The sequence below is a fragment of the Lasioglossum baleicum genome, chromosome 10 (genome assembly GCF_051020765.1).
Source record: "Lasioglossum baleicum chromosome 10, iyLasBale1, whole genome shotgun sequence".
NCBI lineage: Eukaryota > Metazoa > Arthropoda > Insecta > Hymenoptera > Halictidae > Lasioglossum > Lasioglossum baleicum.
This window is the reverse complement of record NC_134938.1, coordinates 17,318,647-17,341,816: the sequence shown is the minus strand read 5'-3', so window position 1 is coordinate 17,341,816 and position 23,170 is coordinate 17,318,647. Positions and strand designations below refer to the sequence as shown.

The following is a 23,170-nucleotide window of genomic DNA, read 5'->3' as shown; positions in this document are numbered from 1 at the left end:
CAAAGGAGAAAGATAAATGGTTCGAAGAGAACTACATCTGTAGGCCTTTCGATTTTTTTTAGATGCAGCAGTGCATGTGCAATTAACAATTGCATCATTTCTTTAAATAGAAATGCATATTGTTTTTTACACAGATCGATTCTTCTGTTCATCCTACGTAAAAAATGATTAGGGTACACACGGCAAAAAATTATTAGATCTCGAGATATTTTCAAAAAATGTCTTTATTGAAGAAGATGCTCAAACGCTTCTCCATTACATTCTAAACATTTCTTATAACGTTTTTTTATTGTTTGCATAACTGCGTTTATACATCAATACGTTGGCCAGCCCGTGCACCTGATTTAAGTCCCCTTGACTTTTTCTGTGGGGTTATTTGAAAGATAGAATTTATTCAAACCCCATAGATTCTGTAGAGAATCTGAGAGAAAGAATCATAGTGGAATGTTCAGCAATAACTGCAGATAATTTAAACGCAGTTATGCAAACAATAAAAATACGTTATAAGAAATGTTTAGAATGTAATGGAGAAGCGTTTGAGCATCTTCTTCAATAAAGACATTTTTTGAAAATATCTCGATATCTAATAATTTTTTGCCATGTGTACCCTAATCATTTTTTACGTAGAATGAACAGAAGAATCGATCTGTGTAAAAAACAATATGCATTCCTATTTAAAGAAATGATGCAATTGTTAATTGCACATGCACTGCTGCATCTAAAAAAATTTAAAGACCTACAGATGTAGTTCTCTTCGAACCATTTATCTTTCTCCTTTGGCATTTTTTTGTAAATGCAATAATAACGGAGTTATGACTTGTAACAATTGCGTGAATCACCCTGTATAATTAAAATTTAAAAAATACGTTTTATAGATTTGTGTCAATTAAACATATTCTGAAAATTTCAGGGTAACCCTAAAGTTATTCTTCTAAATTTTCGTAGAAAGAATTGGTTTTCAATTTGGTTTAATTAATAATAACTGTGCCTAAAAATATGAAAAAAATTGGAGACAATATTGATGACAGTAAGTATTTCATCATTAAATTAATTTCCAAGATGGTGGCTTTTAAACATCGATATAAAATCTGTGTTTCTTCGAAATCTTCCGGCTTTTCTATTTTTTAAAACTAGAGTTTGCAACAAAGGCTCGGGAAAAATTAAAATACTTCTATGAATATAATTTATATTATTAGAGATTTGTATATTAGTTACATATTTGATATAAAACAATATAAACTGTATGTCCTAATCCTGGCCAATGATGATGTACGATCTGATCCAGTCTAAAGATGATGTAGGATCTGATCCAGGCTAAAGATGATGTAGGATCTGTTCTAGGCTAAAGATGATGTAGGATCTGATCCAGGCTAAAGATGATGTAGGATCTTGTCCATGCTAAAGATGATGTAGGATCTTGTCCATGCTAAAGATGATGTAGGATCTTGTCCATGCTAAAGATGATGTAGGATCTTGTCCATGCTAAAGATGATGTAGGATCTTGTCCATGCTAAAGATGATGTAGGAGCTGATCCAGGCTAAGTACTAGAGTAGGGGGCAGCACTATATGGGCACGGCCAAAACCCGGGCGTGAGCACTCTCATATACTCTCTGATAGAATAACATTTTTTCATGTGAGGCTTTGTTTTCGAAAAAATCGACTTTGAATTTTCGCCGGGTACGCGTGCACTTCAGTGCACTTGAACTGAACACGTCTCGTTATAAAGCGGCCCTGAGCGGCCCCTACACTATTTAAGTATTTACACGGTCAGTCAGAAAAAGGTTATGTTTAAAATAAAACTCTATATAGAAAGAAAATATTGTATAAAAATATGAGTACACAAAAAGGGAATTCAAATCGATCAAGACCACAAAAATATATAAACCAGACTGTTTTTAAAAATGATTTACACGATAAATCGCACAAGATGAAAATGATCAATAGCATTGAAGTAGCGAATGTATGTGAAAGATGTAAAGAAATAATTGAATGGAAAATTAAATATAAGAAATATAAACCATTAAAGACACCTTCGAAATGTATAAAATGTGCGCAAAAATCAGTAAAGCAAGCCTATCATAACATCTGTTCACCTTGCGCTAAAGAAAATAAAGTTTGTTCCAAATGCGGTGCTCAAAGTGAGATTATCGAAGGAAAACCTAGCAAGGAAGAATCTATGAAGTTAGACGCTGAATTACAAAATCTTCTTAAAGAATTACCTGAACGAAAACGCAGAACGTTCATACGTTATATGAACCGAAATGGTACAAATATTTCAAACTATACTAATCTAAATACTTTTTATATACCTATGGCCTAAATATATTGGGACTCCATTTATTTCAGTACGCAATTCAGGGGGTAGTCTCGTTTCCAGGATTGCAAGGGTGCGGGATGCGCCTTCTCATTTCTTGATAATACAAAGATAAGATTTTTGGTAGTCAAAAGCAATAGATACAGGTTTTCCACTCCAAATTCGCCCTGTTGCACATCAATTTCACCTTTCTGTAAATCAATTTCTCCGTTTTACAAATCAAATTCAACCTTCAGCAAACCAATTTCTCTCTCACCCATTAGGAATATTTAAAATTATTTATTTCGATTAAATTATATATTTATAAGAGGCTCAATTCTCAATACACTTCAATAAATACATATTTACTTTCATTTTCAAAATTGATTTGCATAAGATTGAATTTGACTCGCAGAAGGGTGAATTTGGAGTACAAAACCTGTAAAAAATCAATCTAGGCAGCAATCGCCCTCGAAAGTCCTATTTTTACGTTTACTAGGTATAATTTGCATCATTCAGCAGCACATAACAGTCGCAGCTTTATGAAAATAGCTACATGCGCAGCTTTATGCTTCCAAACAATGCAAATTACACCTCATAAACGTAAAAGTAGTATATTTTTTATCTAGCGCTTTTGACTACTGAAAAACCCCATCTTTGCATTATTGAGGAATGAGAAGGCGCATCCACACCCTTGCAATCCTGGAAACAAGTCTACCCCCTCAAGTGAACTCAGATTCAACTGTTCAAATTCAACTTGTAATTAATTTTTTTCATAATTAATATAACACATGTTAAAAGTATCAGACAAATGATTTTTCTGAATACTTTTCTTACTTTTGTTAAGACTAAGCATTTCTCAATACATTATATATGTATTATATATTAAATATATATTATATATATTTATATATATATATCAATATATTATATATTGTTCTCAATATACATATATATAATCAATCATATATATATAATACATATATTATGTTATAAAGAATTAATTTACTAAGAAACACGAAGGAGGAAGATGGAATGGATGTGAATTGTTTCTACTCTGATGGATTCCTATAAATGGAGTTCTATTGTACATATATTAGTATGTTTTTCATTAATGAGTATCTCTTTTACAGCCGCAAATAAGAAGAACAATTCAAGAACAAATAATCATCGAAGTAAGTGCGAAAGTGAACAAAATGAAAGTACAGAAGAAAGGAAGGATGAGCCTGATGCAGTGTCCATATCTAAAGACGATTTATTATTGAAGTTAAAATTACTGGTAGTTAAAAATGATGATGATGACGAAAACGATTTTGAACATGATGATAATTGGGACTCTGACTCGCTCACATAACAATAAGTTATGACATGTTTTCTATTGTTAATTATACCTTGTTATAATACGATATTTTAATATATTTTAGTATTCATAAATATGAAAAAAATTGTAGAACACATTGATTGTAACTTTAATACTTAAATAATTACATTAACTGGAGCAATTTAAATGAAACCACCTAGATATGTCTATGTTATTTATAAATGCATATTCTTCCATTTCTCAATCAGGAGGTAAAATAGTGCCCTTATCGGCGTAGAGGTGAACTACAAGAAGTAAAGTGGCGCCTCTATCGGCCTAGAAAAACAATTTCTTCTATAAAAACATACACTTTTGTTGTTTATAAAGTTTCAACAGCCAAATTGCAAGAAGGGCGCTGTACGAAGATGTGGAATAATACAGAGAATATTTCCGCACAAAACTTATCAAAAAATATTGCTTCTTCACTCCACGAAGTTGTAAATTCATCGAAAAATCAAGCTGATTCGTAATCTCCATCTTTGTCTCTCCTGCGAGTGACATATCTCCGTCTCTCCAGTCTCTCCTTCCAGGCTGTTCCAGGCAGTGATTGGCAGTGAAGTGATGTCGTAACCAGTCGTAACACCTCTATAATACACCGTGGTCTCTACTATTGAAATTCATCCAAATTTACTAAATGTTAACATTTAAAAACATCAATTGATCTAGGTTTTTTGCTGAAAGTCGGTTCCTTCTTTCAGACATAATCTGTCCAGCCTTTGAAAATATTCTTTCTGATGGGACAGAAGTTGCTGGAATACAGAGGTACATATTTTTCTGCTATTTTGAAAAGCTGTGGCATTGTGTAATTGTGTTTATTCCAAAATGCGACTTCACAGCTCTTAATATTTGCGTACAGTAAATCTACATACATATTGACGAATGATGGTTGTTGCATTTTCTATAAGTGTGGATTGGTTTGTCAACTGTGATACTTTTGTTACAAGAAGATTCCAAAATCATTGTTTTCTTTAGATGATTCTTGATTTTCTGCTGCGGCTCTATTTGTATTGGTTTTACGACTATTGGCTATTCTGCACAAGGAACTTATTTCATCTTTTAACATATTCTGCGCTGTCTGTGCAATCCTATCGACTTCAAATACAGCTGTTTTGAATCTTGGACCTAATAGTGTGGCTATTAGAGTAGTATTATTTTGTTCAATGTAGTCAAATCTTATCTCAATATTATTTAAAATGTTATTTTGTAAATGTAGTCCTGCTATGGTTTTTGATATAATGATGTTTATAGCATTTTGAATTCCTCTTATTACAGGAATAATTTTGGATGCTGTGGGATATTTTTCTGCTGATAATTCAATTGTAACATACTCTAGTGGTTTCAATAACGGTATGATATCTCCCTGTGTTCAGCTATAAGTGATGTGGGACTTGTGGCTAATGAAACTGTGACAGCAGACAAAGGCACTTTTATTTCAAACAGTCTTTCCAGCGTCATGAAAGAAATGTTTAATTTTAAGTTAATGTATAATTTTCTCTATGGCGATGCTATGTTGCTGTAATTGTTTTTTTATTTTTATTTGATTTAATTTTATGTATGCATATTGGGTTTTACCTGTATAATAAATAAATAAATAATCCTTTTGGTGTTATCGATATTACATAATATTATAGGACAGAATAAATATAATAATAAAATATCAATTTTGTATTGAATATAATAAATATTTTATTAACATAAATGAAATGCATAAATGTCCAGCTGCATCGATTGATGTAATAAAAAATACCTCATTCCATTTAAAAAGAGAAGTTGACCTTCATATGTCCTTTACGCGTCCATCATCAAAAAAGCTACTAACATCTGATTAATGCCCCCTCGAAACCAAGCAAGTTCCATCTGAGATGCATTTCTTTCTAACACCAATAGCAGCTGAGTTATTCAGGAGGCCTGTTTCTGGCGCCTCACCCTGTATATTAAAATTAAAAAATATAAAAATTAAAATAAAATATAAAAGTGAAAATAAAATATATTACTGATAATATCTATGGTTGTAAGGAAAAACGCTGCATGTCACAATTTCAAAAATTCGAGTTTATATGCATTCATTGAGCTTTAGACTTTATTTAGAGTATAGGATTTACAGTAGCGGGGGGGGGGAGGACAAAAGTTTAAGACCGCTCTAAAGAAGACGATAACTTTTTTAATATTGTACTATACGATTTGAACTTTTTTGGGAAGCTTTGGCTTTCTCCGCTGCACCTTGAATAAGAATTTCTTTGTTTATTAATTTGCACATGAATAATCATTATAATAATAATATTAAAATAAGGGTGATAATTACATATAACAAGGCTGGCCGTTCGATAATTTGCAAACGGTTTTTTGCCCTTTCGGCCCAAGGCCCAATCAGCTATAGCAGACCGCCAGCACGTCAGTCATAGTGATATCTAGACTTTCCTGGCGAAGTTGTATTTAGCTGTTGTGCTCCCCGTATTGTGCACTTCTGCTACCTAAAATAAAAAATTGTTATATAGCATATCACATTCTGTTAATTTAATGAAAATGAAAGATAAATGTCAGCTATTTTAAGTGTATTTTTATTAAACAAGTCGCTGGTCTCTTCAGCCTCCTTTGCTTTTCTTCTAACCTTCGCGTAGTCGTCTAGAAGCATTATATAATTATTATTTTAATTGTACATGTATGGTGTGTAACTACTTTAACCAGAGAGTATATGAGAGTGCTCACGCCCGGGTTTTGGCCGTGCCGCTTTTGTCTCCACATCATGTTTAGCCTGGAACAGCTCCTACATCATCTTTAGCATGGAACAGAACCTACATCATCTTTAGCAAGAAACAGAACCCACTTTACTGTTAGCACATCTGACGACATCTGTGTCGCTCGAATATTTCTCTTACGCCCTCTAGGATATATTCTGACTGGAGTGAGGAACAGGAGGCCACCAGAGGCCACCACAGAAGACACTGTATCGTGTTAGCAACGCGCCCGCGCGCTACACTCACCAACGTACCTTTACTAGATCCGTGTGCGCTGCTTGTGCGCTTATGCCAGCCACAATCTATTTTTAGCACTTGCCATGTTGCCATGTTCTATTGCTTTACGGCGGAAGCGAAACTGAAATTCGGCTGTCGAGCCGTCGAGCGTATGAATCGCAATCTGGAGCTAGCATTCGAGTCCCCGTGCAGCGGGGATTTTTTTTAAATTTTTATTTTTCATTACTTTTTTAATTACATTTTTTAACCTTCCAAAAAATTAAAAATGTAAAAACTATGTTCAAAATATGTATTCATTTTAAATAGAAACGTTTTGTTACTGTCATAATTGCATTAATAAAAATTGGTATATGATCGAGAACAGGTTGATGGTATTTATTTGGACTGATTGGAGAATACGAAAATGCAGGAAGTATTTTTTAGTTTATGAATCAATTTGTAGATTTATTAGTTGTCAAACAAATAATAAAATAAATTGTATAATATATATAAATTGATTTTATACGAGCATACACAAGTTTATTTATTAAAAAATACAATCATAACTATAATTATAATAGAATTTCATAAAATGTATATTGAGGTTATTGCAAACTCATCTTTTTTCGCAATGATGCTCTAATTTCATTGCTTCTCTCGAATGTCCATTTCCTTCCGAGACAGTGGCGTTTCGAGGTGTAAATAAAAAATGTTGATATAATTATATCAATTTTAAAATATATCATAATTAAACTACAATTATTCTAATAACGTGGAATGTAGTACATATTAAGTTTTAGTTACCCGGATTTTCTTCTTCGACGTTAAGCACTCTTTACTGCTTCTCGTAATTTACGTATATGCAACATTAAGGTGGACCTTATTTTTCGACCATGAAATTTTTTTGGTCCCGTAAACCAGAATTGTGACAAATGTTGAGAAAATGGTCTGGAAAAATTTTGGGGCCGTTTGGATCATGGGAAAATGAGTTTTTAATGGAAAATGAGAATTTTTTAAATCATGACATAAATAGACGTTATGATATATCGTGGAATTTGTCTTTTTTCTCTTTAAGAATCCATATATAGCATAAACAGTTGTTGATAGAAAAAACATCCGTGACCTTGAAAACTTTAAATAATGACTTTGAAAAAATTTTTTTTCTTTGATACTATATCCACCTCCTTATATACTACAACTTTTGTTTGAAGAGTTTTTTCATATATGTATACATAACTGACAGAGATATTATATATAAATAAATTCATTAATACGCTCCAATCTACAGAAGAACAAGAAAGCGAGCTAATAAAAACGTGGTAAAAATAGTTCTAATATCGGAAAAAGAAGTTGTTATGAGTAATAAGTAGTCTGACTGAAACATGGACTGAAGGTGGTCAATGATACCGCTGAACGGGGCGTTAAACTAATGGAGGATCATAATAAAATTTTATCTAGAAACAAAGAGGAGAAATAATATATGTATACTATACAAACTGTGATGGTATGTCGAAAGCAGTATCCTGACGCCACAAAGCAGAATTTCTCAAAGGATTTGTAAATATTTTTTAATATAGCGAGAAACACCTGATCAATCCCTACATGATTAATTGCATTTTTAAGAGGCATTGAAGACTGCTTGTTAACTGGGATATTATTAAATTTTTCATTTTCCTCAGAGTCAGTAAGTTCTTTATTTTTTTCAAAGTCATTAAGTTTTCCATTTTTCTTGGAGTTATTAAATTTTTCATTTTCCTCAGCGTCATTAAGTTCTTTATTTTTCTCGGAGTCATTAAGTTTATCATTTTTCTTGGAGTCATTGAAAAGTCCCTCTTTGTCGTTTACGCGCTGTCGTAAAAAAAGTTCTGGTATGTTGCTAGTCTAAAAATATGATCAATGCTACTTTTCAGTTTCTCAAATAAATCTGCATTTGTCGAATTTTTGCGTGTTTTTCAGTTTGTGTAATTAACATTTTGAACCAAAAAATCGGGAAAAAATCTCAATTATCAATTTCAATTAAATGCAATTATATGATTAAATTAATGCAAGTAAATGGGAAAAATTGACCGAAAATTGAATGGCGCAACGGCTGTTTAAATAATTCGGAGGACTACCTCGTCCGGCTAGACCCTTCATTCCAAATTGTAATATTCCAATATTTCAGTATCATTTTTAATATTGTTCAAGTACTATTTAAAACTATTGATGAGTTTTAACAACAAAATATTTTAAATGGAAAACTAAATTTTGACAAATAAGATACGATTATAGCAAGCTTGCTATAAATGTCGAAAACTCGAGTCTGGCTAGAGACATTCAATTTTCAGGAAACACTATTCTATGATGACGAACGGAGAAAAGGGAACTGAAGCTCGAGGGTTTCGGTCGCCGTGGAGTGGAGTGAAACATTGTAACATGATACGGGTCGGGTCGGGTATATCGGTGTAAAATAACAGAATATTTTTTAAGAATTATTATTTTATATTAAAACGTTTGTAGCTCATTGCAACGTCGACCGATTTTGACGAAATTTTCAGAATATGTTTAATTGACACAGATTTACAAAACGTATTTTTTAAATTTTCAATGTCGGCCCATATAAAGATGTTGTAAAATGCAATTTTTTGTAAGTAAGTAAATACGTATTTATTTATTTATTTCAGCCTCGTGGCCCAGAAATTGGACATGGATTATAATTCTCGAAGCCATTCATCCCTCTATTTATCCATTCATCCGTTCCTCCACCCATCCATCCATATCCCATGCCACATCAAATACCTTATTGTCTATGTGATCTATCCCAATGTCTCCCCGCTAATCCTGCCTCTCTCTTGATTATCCCTTGTGATTAATTCTTTCCTTTTTTTCTCTATACTCCTAACCCATTCTACAATTTCTCCCACTCTTTTCTCCTGTACTATCTTTTCTATACCTATGTTAATTCTTTCTACCCCTTCACAGTCTTCTGCCAGGTGTTTTAGTTTCCCCAAGTGTCTCTCATTTTTTCTACAATTCCGATCAGTTACTATTTTTGAAAAAATTATTTTCACATCCTGTACTAAACTAATTGTTCTAGCTTCCCAAAAAGTTCAAATCGTATAGTATAATATTAAAAAAGTTATCATTTTTAGAGCGTCCGAAAATTTTTGCGAGTCACAGTATGTACATATATCGCGCACAGAACACAATTCTTCTTTCTATTAAATCGCATTTCTTAGGTCAAACAATTGCGTTTTGTAATGTATAATAACATGTAATAACGTTAAAAATTACTTAATATACACCCGCGGTAAAATCAATAAGTATAACTTTCCTCCTCACAGCAGAAACGTCGAAAAAATTTTTACAATGATGTCCCACAATAAAAAAATCTGAAAAAAATTGACGACACTGCCTGCTGTAGTACTTTATCGAGGAACCAAACAGTAAAAAGCATGTTTTCATATTTTCTAGAAATCTATATTTTTCCGATTTTTGGGGGGTTTTTCATTATTTACGACCACAGTTTGCAACCAAAAAATCTGAAAAAATTCTATAAAATGCGTCTTAGGATCCAAAATATGTAACATTTTTTTTAGAATTTTAGAACGTATTTGAGACCGGAAAATTGCGCTCGACTGTGCAACAGGCCTAACGGTTCTGGAGAACCGATTACACTGTCCAACACCAAATTTGTTTTCAATATACTGTTGAGTCCTTCTTATAGAGTTTTTTGCGCTGATTCCGAATCTGTCCTTAATTTTTCTCCTATACGCACAGTTTTTGAAAAACATGGCTTTGAAAAAAGACATATTTTTCAACTTTAAACAAATATTGTGGTTATTATAAAAGATATTGAATTGTTCTTTACAGCAAAAGATTCTGTAGACTTTCGCGAATACAGTGATATCCAATATTAATACATTATGATTCTTTAAACATGTTTAAACAATGATTAAAGACGAAGAGACACTACTTTTGCACCAATTTTTGAGGATATTTTTCAATTTATCTCAAAAAATTAGGGTCCAGCGGAAAATCGAACTATACCACGCGATAGAGCAGACTTTTATCTTGAGAAACCAACCTTTCAAGTTTGTAACGTCGACGTTTTTTTCGAACCAGAAAACAAAATAACTTCGCCCGACATGAGCCACCAGTGGCGCGGCGAGGCGGCCTTCGTCGTCGATTTTCAATTGTTACTTTCAACAATTGCGTCCGTTGCCGGTTGCGGCCCGCGCGTATTCTTATGTTTTCACTTTTGGCCCACTGCAGTCCGCGGGGGTTGCTCATCTCACTGGTTTAAATAAATAAATTTATATATTTTTCTATTTGTGAATTATATTATTCTAATAATTTATTGTGAAAATAATTGTTTAAATAAATAAAAACAAATAACAAATTTGTATAGATTATAAAAATCTATTTATTTTAACAATAAATTATTGAAATAACAATTCAAATAATGAATATGGAAACAAATTATAAAAATTTATTTATTTAAATTATTTTAACAATAAATTATTATTGAGAAATAACAATTCAAATAATTAATATAGAAACAAATTATAAAAATTTATTTATTTAAACAATTATTTTAACAATAAATTATTATTGAAATAACAATTCAAATAATTACTATAGAAACAAATTATAAAAATTTATTTATTTAAACAATTGTTTTAAATTATTGAAATGGTATTTCAAACAATAAATATAGAAACAAATTATAAATATTTATTTATTTATAAATTGTTTAAATAATAAATATTAGGTCGAACACAATATAGAATACAGAATGACAGAGAACCGAAATCCGGAACCGAAATCCTGAACCGAAATACATAATATCGGTTCTCCAAAATCGTAACCGTAACCGATATAAGCCAGAACTGCCAGCCAGTACCGATATTCTCGTAACAGTTATAAGTGTTATAACATAACATCATTTCGGTTCTTAATAACTATTTCAATCAGAACCGAAAAATAACAGTTTAAACAGTTATTTTCATAACCGTTCCAATCCCTGTCTGTAGCGTAGATTTACCACTATTTTAATATACTATACGATTTGAACTTTTTTTGGAAACTAGAGCAATTAGTTTACTGCAGGATGTGAAAAGAAGTTTTTTAAAAAATTGCAATTGATCAGAATTGTAGAAAAAATACTAAAAGTTGCGTTTTACAACTTTTTAATGTGGGTCTATCTACAGGGTGATTCGCGCAATTGTTACAAGTCATAACTCCGTTTTTATTGCATTTACAAAAAAATGCCAAAGGAGAAAGATAAATGGTTCGAAGAGAACTACATCTGTAGGCCTTTCGATTTTTTTTAGATGCAGCAGTGCATGTGCAATTAACAATTGCATCATTTCTTTAAATAGAAATGCATATTGTTTTTTACACAGATCGATTCTTCTGTTCATCCTACGTAAAAAATGATTAGGGTACACACGGCAAAAAATTATTAGATCTCGAGATATTTTCAAAAAATGTCTTTATTGAAGAAGATGCTCAAACGCTTCTCCATTACATTCTAAACATTTCTTATAACGTTTTTTTATTGTTTGCATAACTGCGTTTATACATCAATACGTTGGCCAGCCCGTGCACCTGATTTAAGTCCCCTTGACTTTTTCTGTGGGGTTATTTGAAAGATAGAATTTATTCAAACCCCATAGATTCTGTAGAGAATCTGAGAGAAAGAATCATAGTGGAATGTTCAGCAATAACTGCAGATAATTTAAACGCAGTTATGCAAACAATAAAAATACGTTATAAGAAATGTTTAGAATGTAATGGAGAAGCGTTTGAGCATCTTCTTCAATAAAGACATTTTTTGAAAATATCTCGATATCTAATAATTTTTTGCCATGTGTACCCTAATCATTTTTTACGTAGAATGAACAGAAGAATCGATCTGTGTAAAAAACAATATGCATTCCTATTTAAAGAAATGATGCAATTGTTAATTGCACATGCACTGCTGCATCTAAAAAAATTTAAAGACCTACAGATGTAGTTCTCTTCGAACCATTTATCTTTCTCCTTTGGCATTTTTTTGTAAATGCAATAATAACGGAGTTATGACTTGTAACAATTGCGTGAATCACCCTGTATAATTAAAATTTAAAAAATACGTTTTATAGATTTGTGTCAATTAAACATATTCTGAAAATTTCAGGGTAACCCTAAAGTTATTCTTCTAAATTTTCGTAGAAAGAATTGGTTTTCAATTTGGTTTAATTAATAATAACTGTGCCTAAAAATATGAAAAAAATTGGAGACAATATTGATGACAGTAAGTATTTCATCATTAAATTAATTTCCAAGATGGTGGCTTTTAAACATCGATATAAAATCTGTGTTTCTTCGAAATCTTCCGGCTTTTCTATTTTTTAAAACTAGAGTTTGCAACAAAGGCTCGGGAAAAATTAAAATACTTCTATGAATATAATTTATATTATTAGAGATTTGTATATTAGTTACATATTTGATATAAAACAATATAAACTGTATGTCCTAATCCTGGCCAATGATGATGTACGATCTGATCCAGTCTAAAGATGATGTAGGATCTGATCCAGGCTAAAGATGATGTAGGATCTGTTCTAGGCTAAAGATGATGTAGGATCTGATCCAGGCTAAAGATGATGTAGGATCTTGTCCATGCTAAAGATGATGTAGGATCTTGTCCATGCTAAAGATGATGTAGGATCTTGTCCATGCTAAAGATGATGTAGGAGCTGATCCAGGCTAAGTACTAGAGTAGGGGGCAGCACTATATGGGCACGGCCAAAACCCGGGCGTGAGCACTCTCATATACTCTCTGCTTTAACTTACCAAAGGTACTGTTTTTGAAGATCTTTACTGGGAATGGCTCAGAGAGGATAAGAGAGTGCTCACCAGTCACCAGCTCACGCCCGAGTTTTCGTTGCCACCGGTTTACTGCTGCCCCCTCTAAAAACCTTAGCCTGGATCAGCTCCTATGCGTACAGTAGAGCGGACGCTTAGCCTGGATCAGATCCTATGCGTACAGTAGAGCGGACCAGTGAGCACTCTCTTATCCTCTCTGGTTACACATAGCTGCACATAGCCTGACCTGACATAGCCTTAAACTTTGTTGAGAGTCCATATTCTGATTATATTGGATTATACATCTGCTATTTAGTAAACAGACGCTGTGCAACGTTATATCTCAAATTTGGAGTAAACAAATAGATTATTTCTTTAGAAAATATCTAGATTTTTATAACTGTTTGAATAATGACATCGGCTATAGAATCCATGGTGGTAGATGAAAAACAGTTGCCAGAAAAACCCATTGATAGAGAAAAGGTATGCAAACATTCGTGGATATATTATTATAGATCATTTGCAAACTGTTATGTTGTTTACTAGTAACATTAATTTTGGATACTTCATTTCTAGACATGTCCGCTCTTACTGCGAGTATTTTGTAACACAGGTAGACATCATAATATAATGGAATATAGTAGAGGGAACGTTCCTTCAAATGAATTGCAAATATATACATGGTAATATCTTTAAAATATTCATAAGCTGAAAAATGATAAATAAACAAATAAAAGGCAGACATTTATACTCTAAACATGTGAAGCAACAATTTTCGTATTTTTCGTTCATAGGATGGATGCAACATTAAGAGAGATTACAGGATTAGTTAAAGAAGTTAATCCAGATGCTCGAAGTAAAGGAACATATTTCGATTTTTCATTGGTAACTCCTGAACTACGTAATTCTGGGTATCGTATGCGTGAAATAGGTGTTACTTGTTCGGGACAAAAAGGTGCAGACGATAACAAAACTTTAGCGCAAGCGAGGTAACTGTATTCTATCAAGTAAGCACGAATCTAAGAACATATTAAATCATGTTCTTTTTGCGTATGATTACAGGTTCACAATTGGTGATTACTTAGACATTTCTATTACACCGCCGAATCGGCAACCAGCAATTAGACGTGGTGCACTACGTCAATATTGATTTAAATCAATAAAATCACTTAAGTGATACAAATGTTAATATTTATATGCTACATTAATAATTAATTTCTTACGAATAAATCATTTAAATTTACAAAGAGATAATAAAACTGATAATGCTATGTATAAGTAATAAAAAGTTGCTAATGTAAGAATAATTTACAGTATACTTTGTTTACAATTATCATTTTATTTTAAAACAGTCAAGCATATAATCATTTCTATTGCTTTTACTTCACATTGACGAGGTTTTGGAATTAAAATTCACACGCAATGTTGAAGCAGAGAGTATATGAGAGTGCTCACGCCCGGGTTTTGGCCGTGCCCATATAGTGCTGCCCCCTAGTCTAGTACTTAGCCTGGATCAGCTCCTACATCATCTTTAGCATGGACAAGATCCTACATCATCTTTAGCATGGACAAGATCCTACATCATCTTTAGCCTAGAACAGATCCTACATCATCTTTAGCCTGGATCAGATCCTACATCATCTTTAGCCTGGATCAGATCCTACATCATCTTTAGCCTAGAACAGATCCTACATCATCTTTAGACTGGATCAGATCGTACATCATCATTGGCCAGGATTAGGACATACAGTTTATATTGTTTTATATCAAATATGTAACTAATATACAAATCTCTAATAATATAAATTATATTCATAGAAGTATTTTAATTTTTCCCGAGCCTTTGTTGCAAACTCTAGTTTTAAAAAATAGAAAAGCCGGAAGATTTCGAAGAAACACAGATTTTATATCGAAGTTTAAAAGCCACCATCTTGGAAATTAATTTAATGATGAAATACTTACTGTCATCAATACTGTCTCCAATTTTTTTCATATTTTTAGGCACAGTTATTATTAATTAAACCAAATTGAAAACCAATTTTTTCTACGAAAATTTAGAAGAATAACTTTAGGGTTACCCTGAAATTTTCAGAATATGTTTAATTGACACAAATCTATAAAACGTATTTTTTAAATTTTAAGTATACAGGGTGATTCACGCAATTGTTACAAGTCATAACTCGGTTATTATTGCATTTACAAAAAAATGCAAAAGGAGAAAGATAAATGGTTCGAAGAAAACTACATCTGTAGGTCTTTAACTTTTTTTGGATGCAGCAGTGCATGTGCAATTAACAATTGCATCATTTCTTTATATAGAAATGCATATTGTTTTTTACACAGATCGATTCTTCTGTTCATTCTACGTAAAAAATGATTGGGGTACACATGGCAAAAAATTATTAGATCTCGAGATATTTTCAAAAAATGTCTTTATTGAAGAAGATGCTCAAACGCTTCTCCATTACATTCTAATATTCTATATTAGTTATTTTGTTTTCTGGTTCGAAAAAAACGTCGACGTTACAAACTTGAAAGGGTGGTTTCTCAAGATAAAAGTCTGCTCTATCGCGTGGTATAGTTCGATTTTCCGCTGGACCCTAATTTTTTGAGATAAATTGAAAAATATCCTCAAAAATTGGTGCAAAAGTAGTGTCTCTCCGTCTTTAATCATTGTTTAAACATGTTTAAACAATCATAATGTATTAATATGGATATCACTGTATTCGGGAAAGTCTACAGAATCTTTTGCTGTAAAGAACAATTCAATATCTTTTATAATAACCACAATATTTGTTTAAAGTTGAAAAATATGTTTTTTTTCAAAGCCATGTTTTTCAAAAACTGTGCGTATAGGAGAAAAATTAAGGACAGATTCGGAATCAGCGCAAAAAACTCTATAAGAAGGACCCAACAGTATATTGAAAACAAATTTGGTGTTGGACAGTGTAATCGGTTCTCCAGAACCGTTAGGCCTGTTGCACAGTCGAGCGCAATTTTCCGGTCTCAAATACGTTCTAAAATTCTAAAAAAAATGTTACATATTTTGGATCCTAAGACGCATTTTATAGAATTTCTTCAGATTTTTTGGTTGCAAACTGTAGTCGTAAACAATGAAAAACCCCCAAAAATCGGAAAAATGCAGATTTCTAGAAAATATGAAAACATGCTATTCTACTGTTTGGTTCCTTGATAAAGTACTACAGCAGGCAGTGTCGTCAAGTTTTTTCAGATTTTTTTTATTGTGGGACATCATTGTCAAAATTTTTTCGACGTTTCTGCTGTGAGGACGAAAGTTATACTTACTGATTTTACCGCGGGTGTATATTAAGTAATTTTTAACGTTATTACATTTTACATTATTATTACATGTTATTATACATTACAAAATGCAATTGTTTGACCTAAGAAATGCGATTTAATAGAAAGAAGAATTGTGTTCTGTGCGATATATGTACATACTGTGACTCGCAAAAATTTTCGGACGCTCTAAAAATGATAACTTCTTTAATATTGTACTATACGATTTGAACTTTTTGGGAAGCTAGAATAATTAGTTTAGTACAGGATGTGAAAATAATTTTTTCAAAAATAGCAACTGATCGGAATTGTAGAAAAAATGAGAGACACTTGGGGAAACTAAAACACCTGGCAGAAGACTGTGAAGGGGTAGAAAAAATTAACATAAGTATAGAAAAGATAGTACAGGAGAAAAGAGTGGGAGAAATTGTAGAATGGGTTAGGAGTATAGAGAAAAAAGGAAAGAATTAATCACAAGAGATAATCAAGAGAGAGGCGGGATTAGCGGGGAGACATTGGGATTGGGATAGATCAACATAGACAATAAGGTATTTGATGTGGCATGCGATATGGATGGATGGGTGGAGGAACGGATGAATGGATAAATAGAGGGATGAATGGCTTCGAGAATTATAATCCAAGTCCAATTTCTGGGCCACGAGGCTGAAATAAATAAATAAATACGTATTTACTTACTTACTAAAAGTTGCATTTTACAACATCTTTATATGGGCCTACATTGAAAATTTAAAAAATACGTTTTATAGATATGTGTCAATTAAACATATTCTGAAAATTTCGTCAAAATCGGTCAACGTTGCAATAAGCTACAAACGTTTTAATATAAAATAATAATTCTTAAAAAATATTGTGTTATTTTACATCGATATACCCGACCCGACCCGTATCATGTTACAATGTTTCACTCCACTCCGCGGCAACCGAAGCCCTCGAGCTTCACTTCCCTTTTTTCCGTTCGTCATCATAGAATAGTGTTTCCTGAAAATAATGTCTCTGGCCAGACTCGAGTTTTCGACATTTATAGCAAGCTTGCTATAATCGTATTTTATTTGTCAAAATTTAGTTTTTCATTTAAAATATTTTGTTGTTAAAACTCATTAATAGTTTTAAATAGTACTTGAAATATTTAAAATGATACTGAAATATTGGAATATTACAATTTGGAATGAAGGTTCTAGCCGGACGAGGTAGTCCTTCGAATTATTAAAACAGCCGTTGCGCCATTCAATTTTCGGTCAATTTTTCCTATTTACTTGCATTAATTTAATCATATAACTGCATTTAATTGAAATTGATATTTGAGATTTTTTCCCGATTTTTTGGTTCAAAATGTTAATTATACAAACTGAAAAACACGCAAAAATTAGACAAATGCAGATTTTTTAGAGAAACTGAAAAATAGCATTGATCATATTTTTAGACTAGCAACATACCAGAACTTTTTTAACGACAGCGCGTAAACGACAAAGAGGGACTTTTCAATGACTCCAAGAAAAATGAAAAACTTAATGACTCCGAGAAAAATAAAGAACTTAATGACTCTGAAGAAAATGAAAAATTGAATGACTCCAAGAAAAATGGAAACTTCAATGACTCTATGAAAAAACTTGACGACACTGAAGAAAATGAAAAATTTAATAACTCCAAGAAAAATGGAAAACTTAATGACTCCGAGAAAAATAAAGAACTTACTGACTCTGAGGAAAATGAAAAATTTAATAACTCTCAGTTAATAAGCTGTCTTCAATGCCTCTTAAAAATGCAATTAATCATGTAGGGATTGATCAGGTGTTTCTCGCTATATTAAAAAATATTTACAAATCCTTTGACAAATTCTGCTTTGTGGCGTCAGGATACTGCTTTCCATCACAGTTTGTATAGTATACATATATTATTTCTCCTCTTTGTTTCTAGATAAAATTTTATTATGATCCTCCATTAGTTTAACGCCCCGTTCAGCGGTATCATTGACCACCTTCAGTCCATGTTTCAGTCAGACTACTTATTATTCATAATAACTTCTTTTTCCGATATTAGAACTATTCTTACCACGTTTTTATTAGCTCGCTTTCTTGTTCTTTTGTAGATTGGAGCGTATTAATGAATTTATTTATATGTAATATCTCTGCCAGTTATGTATATATGAAAAAACTCTTCAAACAAAAGTTGTAGTATATAAGGAGGTGGATATAGTATCAAAGGAAAAAAATTTTTTCAAAGTCATTATTTAAAGTTTTCAAGGTCACGGATGTTTTTTCTATCAACAACTGTTTATGCTATATATGGATTCTTAAAGAGAAAAAAGACAAATTCAACGATATATCATAACGTCTATTTATGTCAAGATTTAAAAAATTCCCATTTTCCATTAAAAACTCATTTTCCCATTATTCAAACGGCCCCAAAATTTTTCCAGACCATTTTCTCAACATTTGTCACAATTCTGGTTTACGGGACCAAAAAAATTTCATGGTCGAAAAATAAGGTCCACCCTAATGTTGCATATACGTAAATTACGAGAAGCAGTAAAGAGTGCTTAACGTCGAAGAAGAAAATCCGGGTAACTAAAACTTAATATGTACTACATTCCACGTTATTAGAATAATTGTAGTTTAATTATGATACATTTTATATCAACATTTTTTATTTACACCTGCTAGAAACGCCACTGTCTCGGAAGGAAATGGACATTCGAGAGTAGCAATGAAATTAGAGCATCATTGCGAAAAAAGATGAGTTTGCAATAACCTCAATATACATTTTATGAAATTCTATTATAATTATAGTTATGACTGTATTTTTTAATAAATAAACTTGTGTATGCTAGTATAAAATCAATTTATATATATTATACAATTTATTTTATTATTTGTTTGACAACTAATAAATCTACAAATTGTTTCATAAACTAAAAAATACTTCCTGCATTTTCGTATTCTCCAATCAGTCCAAATAAATACCATCAACCTGTTCTCGATCATATACCAATTTTTATTAATGCAATTATGACAGTAACAAAACGTTTCTATTTAAAATGAATACATATTTTGAACATAGTTTTTACATTTTTAATTTTTTGGAAGGTTAAAAAATGTAATTAAAAAAGTAATGAAAAATAAAAATTAAAAAAAAATCCCCGCTGCACGGGGACTCGAATGCTAGCTCCAGATTGCGATTCATACGCTCGACGGCTCGACAGCCGAATTTCAGTTTCGCTTCCGCCGTAAAGCAATAGAACATGGCAACATGGCAAGTGCTAAAAATAGATTGTGGCTGGCATAAGCGCACAAGCAGCGCACACGGATATAGTAAAGGTACGTTGGTGAGTGTAGCGCGCGGGCGCGTTGCTAACACGATACAGTGTTTTCTGCACCGACGAAATGCCGTCGGTGGCCTCTGGTGGCCTCCTGTTTCTCACTCCAGTCAGAATATATCCTAGAGGGCGTAAGAGAAATATTCGAGCGACACAGATTGTCACAGATGTCGTCAGATGTGCTAACAGTAAAGTGGGTTCTGTTTCTTGCTAAAGATGATGTAGGTTCTGTTCCATGCTAAAGATGATGTAGGAGCTGTTCCAGGCTAAACATGATGTGGAGACAAAAGCGGCACGGCCAAAACCCGGGCGTGAGCACTCTCATATACTCTCTGGTTGAAGCAAGTGTGGATTTACCAATTCTGTCTAGAATTGTCTACATAGACATCGTGTCTGGGTTAGGACTTTCGAGGGCGATTGCGGCCTAGAATGATCTTTTATCTTAACTACTGAAAAATCCCATCTTTATATTATCGAGAAATGAGAAAGCGCATTCCGCAGCCTTACAATCCTGAAAAAACAAATACGCATCGATCAGAGTAGTGATGGGCATTATCGACTAAATTCAACTATCGACTAATTACTATTTAGTTACTACTGTTACGTCGCAGTGTGGTGGGATTAGGGAATTTATAGGGTTCGGGTGCCCGTGGAGCGCTAAAGCACTCTGCTCGTGGAAGGTTTTCAGAACAAACTCTTAGCAAGAAGATGTAACGAAAAATAGACTTTATTTAATAGTGAAACGTTGTTGACTCTAAGATCTCAGACAAGAATCTGCTCGTATCCTCGTGTATCTGCTTCGTATTTTCCTCGTCCTGAAGTTTTCTCCTTCCAGGTTCCTTTTCCTTAGCCAATAGGAAAATTCGGATCTTCCAGCTGGACGTTGATTCGTCGGGTGGCTCGTCCTCGGTTGCAGCTCGATGGTGATTGGTGGTGGAGGTGCCCCAATAGCGCGCGCACGAGAGTGGGGTACGCGCGAGGGTGAAAGCCCGCCAAAACAAGGGTCGTGGGACCGAGCGAGAGAGAGGTCCGAGGGAGTCCCAAGAGGTCCTTGACTGTGAATTTACGACTTCCTGTCCTCGACCGATTCTAGACTTCGACTGTCTCTTTATGCGAAATTGGAGAACTCCTCCAAGAGGTTACGTGACTTTACCCAAATTCCTCGATTAGTCTCGCCCATCTGGTTTCGTCAAGGATCTCTGTGGAAGCCCCTTGTTTCCCTTACTTATTCTAAGCCTAAGCTATCGTGCCTGAATAAAATATATGTATATGAAATATACGGTTTTGAAACATTACGTTTTATATTCAAATTTCCCTCTCAGCGCCATTAATGGAACATACAGGGCAGTAGCGCTATTCGCGGCTATGTTCGCGTGATCAACGGGTCACGCTACACCTCCCCCCTTATTGAAAAGGTGTTTCCTATGGGAACAGCTTTTACTACTCTATGCTATTTGTATAAATAGTTAATTACACGGCGTGTGATTTGAATCTACTGTAAAATTTCCAATAACCTACGTTTGAAAACTGCATACGAACGTGTGTGTGAGAATGCATGTGTACCTACGACTCGGAATTCCTGGTGTACATATATTTATGTATGTTTGCATTACAATTATTTAGGTGAGGTTAAGTTTATTCGTAAATACAATCATTTCTATTAATCTAATCGTATGCAGGCTAGTTTTAATTTGTTCGCATGTACGGTTTTAAATTTATTATTACCTATTTCTATCTCTATTGTTAAATCGTTGTATACATTAGTTATGCGGTATGGTCCTGTCCAATCGGAGTCGAATTTTGATGTTTTTGGTTCCCTAACTAGATAAACATACTCTCCTACATTAAACTCACGAGGGTTAACATTTTTATCATACAATCGTTTACTTTTCTCTTTTGCTTGGTTTAAATTGTTTGCCGCCATCGCTTGAGTAGTAGTAATCTTTGTAAATAGTTCGTTCAAATAATGGAAGAATGTACGAGGGATTTTCTGTTTGCTGAATTCAGAAGGGATCAAGGCCTTGACCCCAAATACTAATTCGTGCGGGGTAAATCCTGTGGCTTCATGTACCGAAGTATTATATGCGAACATCCCAAATCTAATCCAATCATCCCAATCTGTTTTTGTGCAATAGTATTTTAAGTATTCTACGAAGACTCTATGGGCACGTTCGAGGGACCCTAATGATTGTGGATGAAACGCGGTGGAGGTGATCCTTTGGATCTTGAAGATTTTGCAGAAGGTCTTCATAACTTCACTCGTGAAGTTTCGTCCCTGATCTGTATGAATAGTCCTGGGACATCCAAATCTACTAATAAATTGTTCTGCCAGGGCAGTGGCAACGGTTATTGAATCTATTCTGGCTAATGGAATGGCATCTGAATACTTCGTCAAATTATCCTGTAGAGTGAGTAAATATTTATTGCCTTTGTTGGTAATGGGCAGTGGACCTACGATATCCATTTGTACCTTTTCGAAAGCTCTACTTGGGGTATCAGTGATGCGCATGGGTTGTCTAGTTCTCGCGGAAAGTACTTTGTTCTGTTGACAAGAAGGGCAAGATCTCACAAAATCTTCGATTTCTTTTCCCATCCCAGGCCAATAGAAGTTTTCCCTAATACTGTCACGTACCTTGGTCATGCCATGATGACCACCGATGGTATAATTGTGGTGTTCCTCGATGATTTTTAATCTATCTGATACTGCGGGGGTGATTATTTCTCCGGAACAAATGGTTATGACGTATTGGGGGTCAGTAAATATGGATTTTATTGACTGTTCTAGAAGGTCCCAGCCGATAGGTTCTAGTCCATTGTATTTTCTAGAAATGCTGAGAGTTTTTGTGTTTGTCCTGTCTACGAGCCATTTGAGGGATTTTAATGAGGCTACGATGTTCTGAAGGTCAGATCTTTCCTCAGAGGTAGCTTTTACGAACAAGTGAAATATGTGAAATCTATCTCCGGGTATGGTTAAGGCGTCTCCAACATTGACATTGTACTGTTTTAAACTTTGGATGAGCGATTTCTCCCGTTTCATGATATCTTTGGTAGTTTCTGTAGCACATGAATAATCTGTGGGGATGAAGTGTATAAGGTT

The 23,170-nt window shown here is 33.4% G+C and overlaps 2 protein-coding genes and 1 long non-coding RNA gene across 3 annotated transcripts; 2 read left to right on the top strand and 1 right to left on the bottom strand.

Moving 5' to 3' along the window:
• The first annotated feature begins 1,601 nt into the window (after positions 1-1,601).
• On the top strand, positions 1,602-3,807 carry LOC143213173 (uncharacterized). The gene is made up of 2 exons (XM_076432791.1): positions 1,602-2,265; positions 3,428-3,807. Exons 1-2 carry the CDS (start codon positions 1,833-1,835, stop codon positions 3,646-3,648), a joined length of 654 nt encoding a protein of 217 aa, XP_076288906.1. The 5' UTR covers positions 1,602-1,832; the 3' UTR covers positions 3,649-3,807.
• Positions 3,808-5,700: 1,893 nt separating this feature from the next.
• On the bottom strand, positions 5,701-13,617 carry LOC143213176 (uncharacterized). Its single transcript, XR_013009895.1, has 3 exons — positions 13,428-13,617; positions 5,957-6,276; positions 5,701-5,874 (listed from the first exon to the last, which is right to left on the bottom strand). It is a non-coding gene; the product is annotated as an uncharacterized LOC143213176 (long non-coding RNA).
• Positions 13,497-14,686, top strand: Bin1 (histone deacetylase complex subunit SAP18). Its single transcript, XM_076432792.1, has 4 exons — positions 13,497-13,922; positions 14,016-14,122; positions 14,234-14,428; positions 14,502-14,686. Exons 1-4 carry the CDS (start codon positions 13,851-13,853, stop codon positions 14,587-14,589), a joined length of 462 nt encoding a protein of 153 aa, XP_076288907.1. The 5' UTR covers positions 13,497-13,850; the 3' UTR covers positions 14,590-14,686.
• The last annotated feature ends 8,484 nt before the right edge of the window (positions 14,687-23,170 follow it).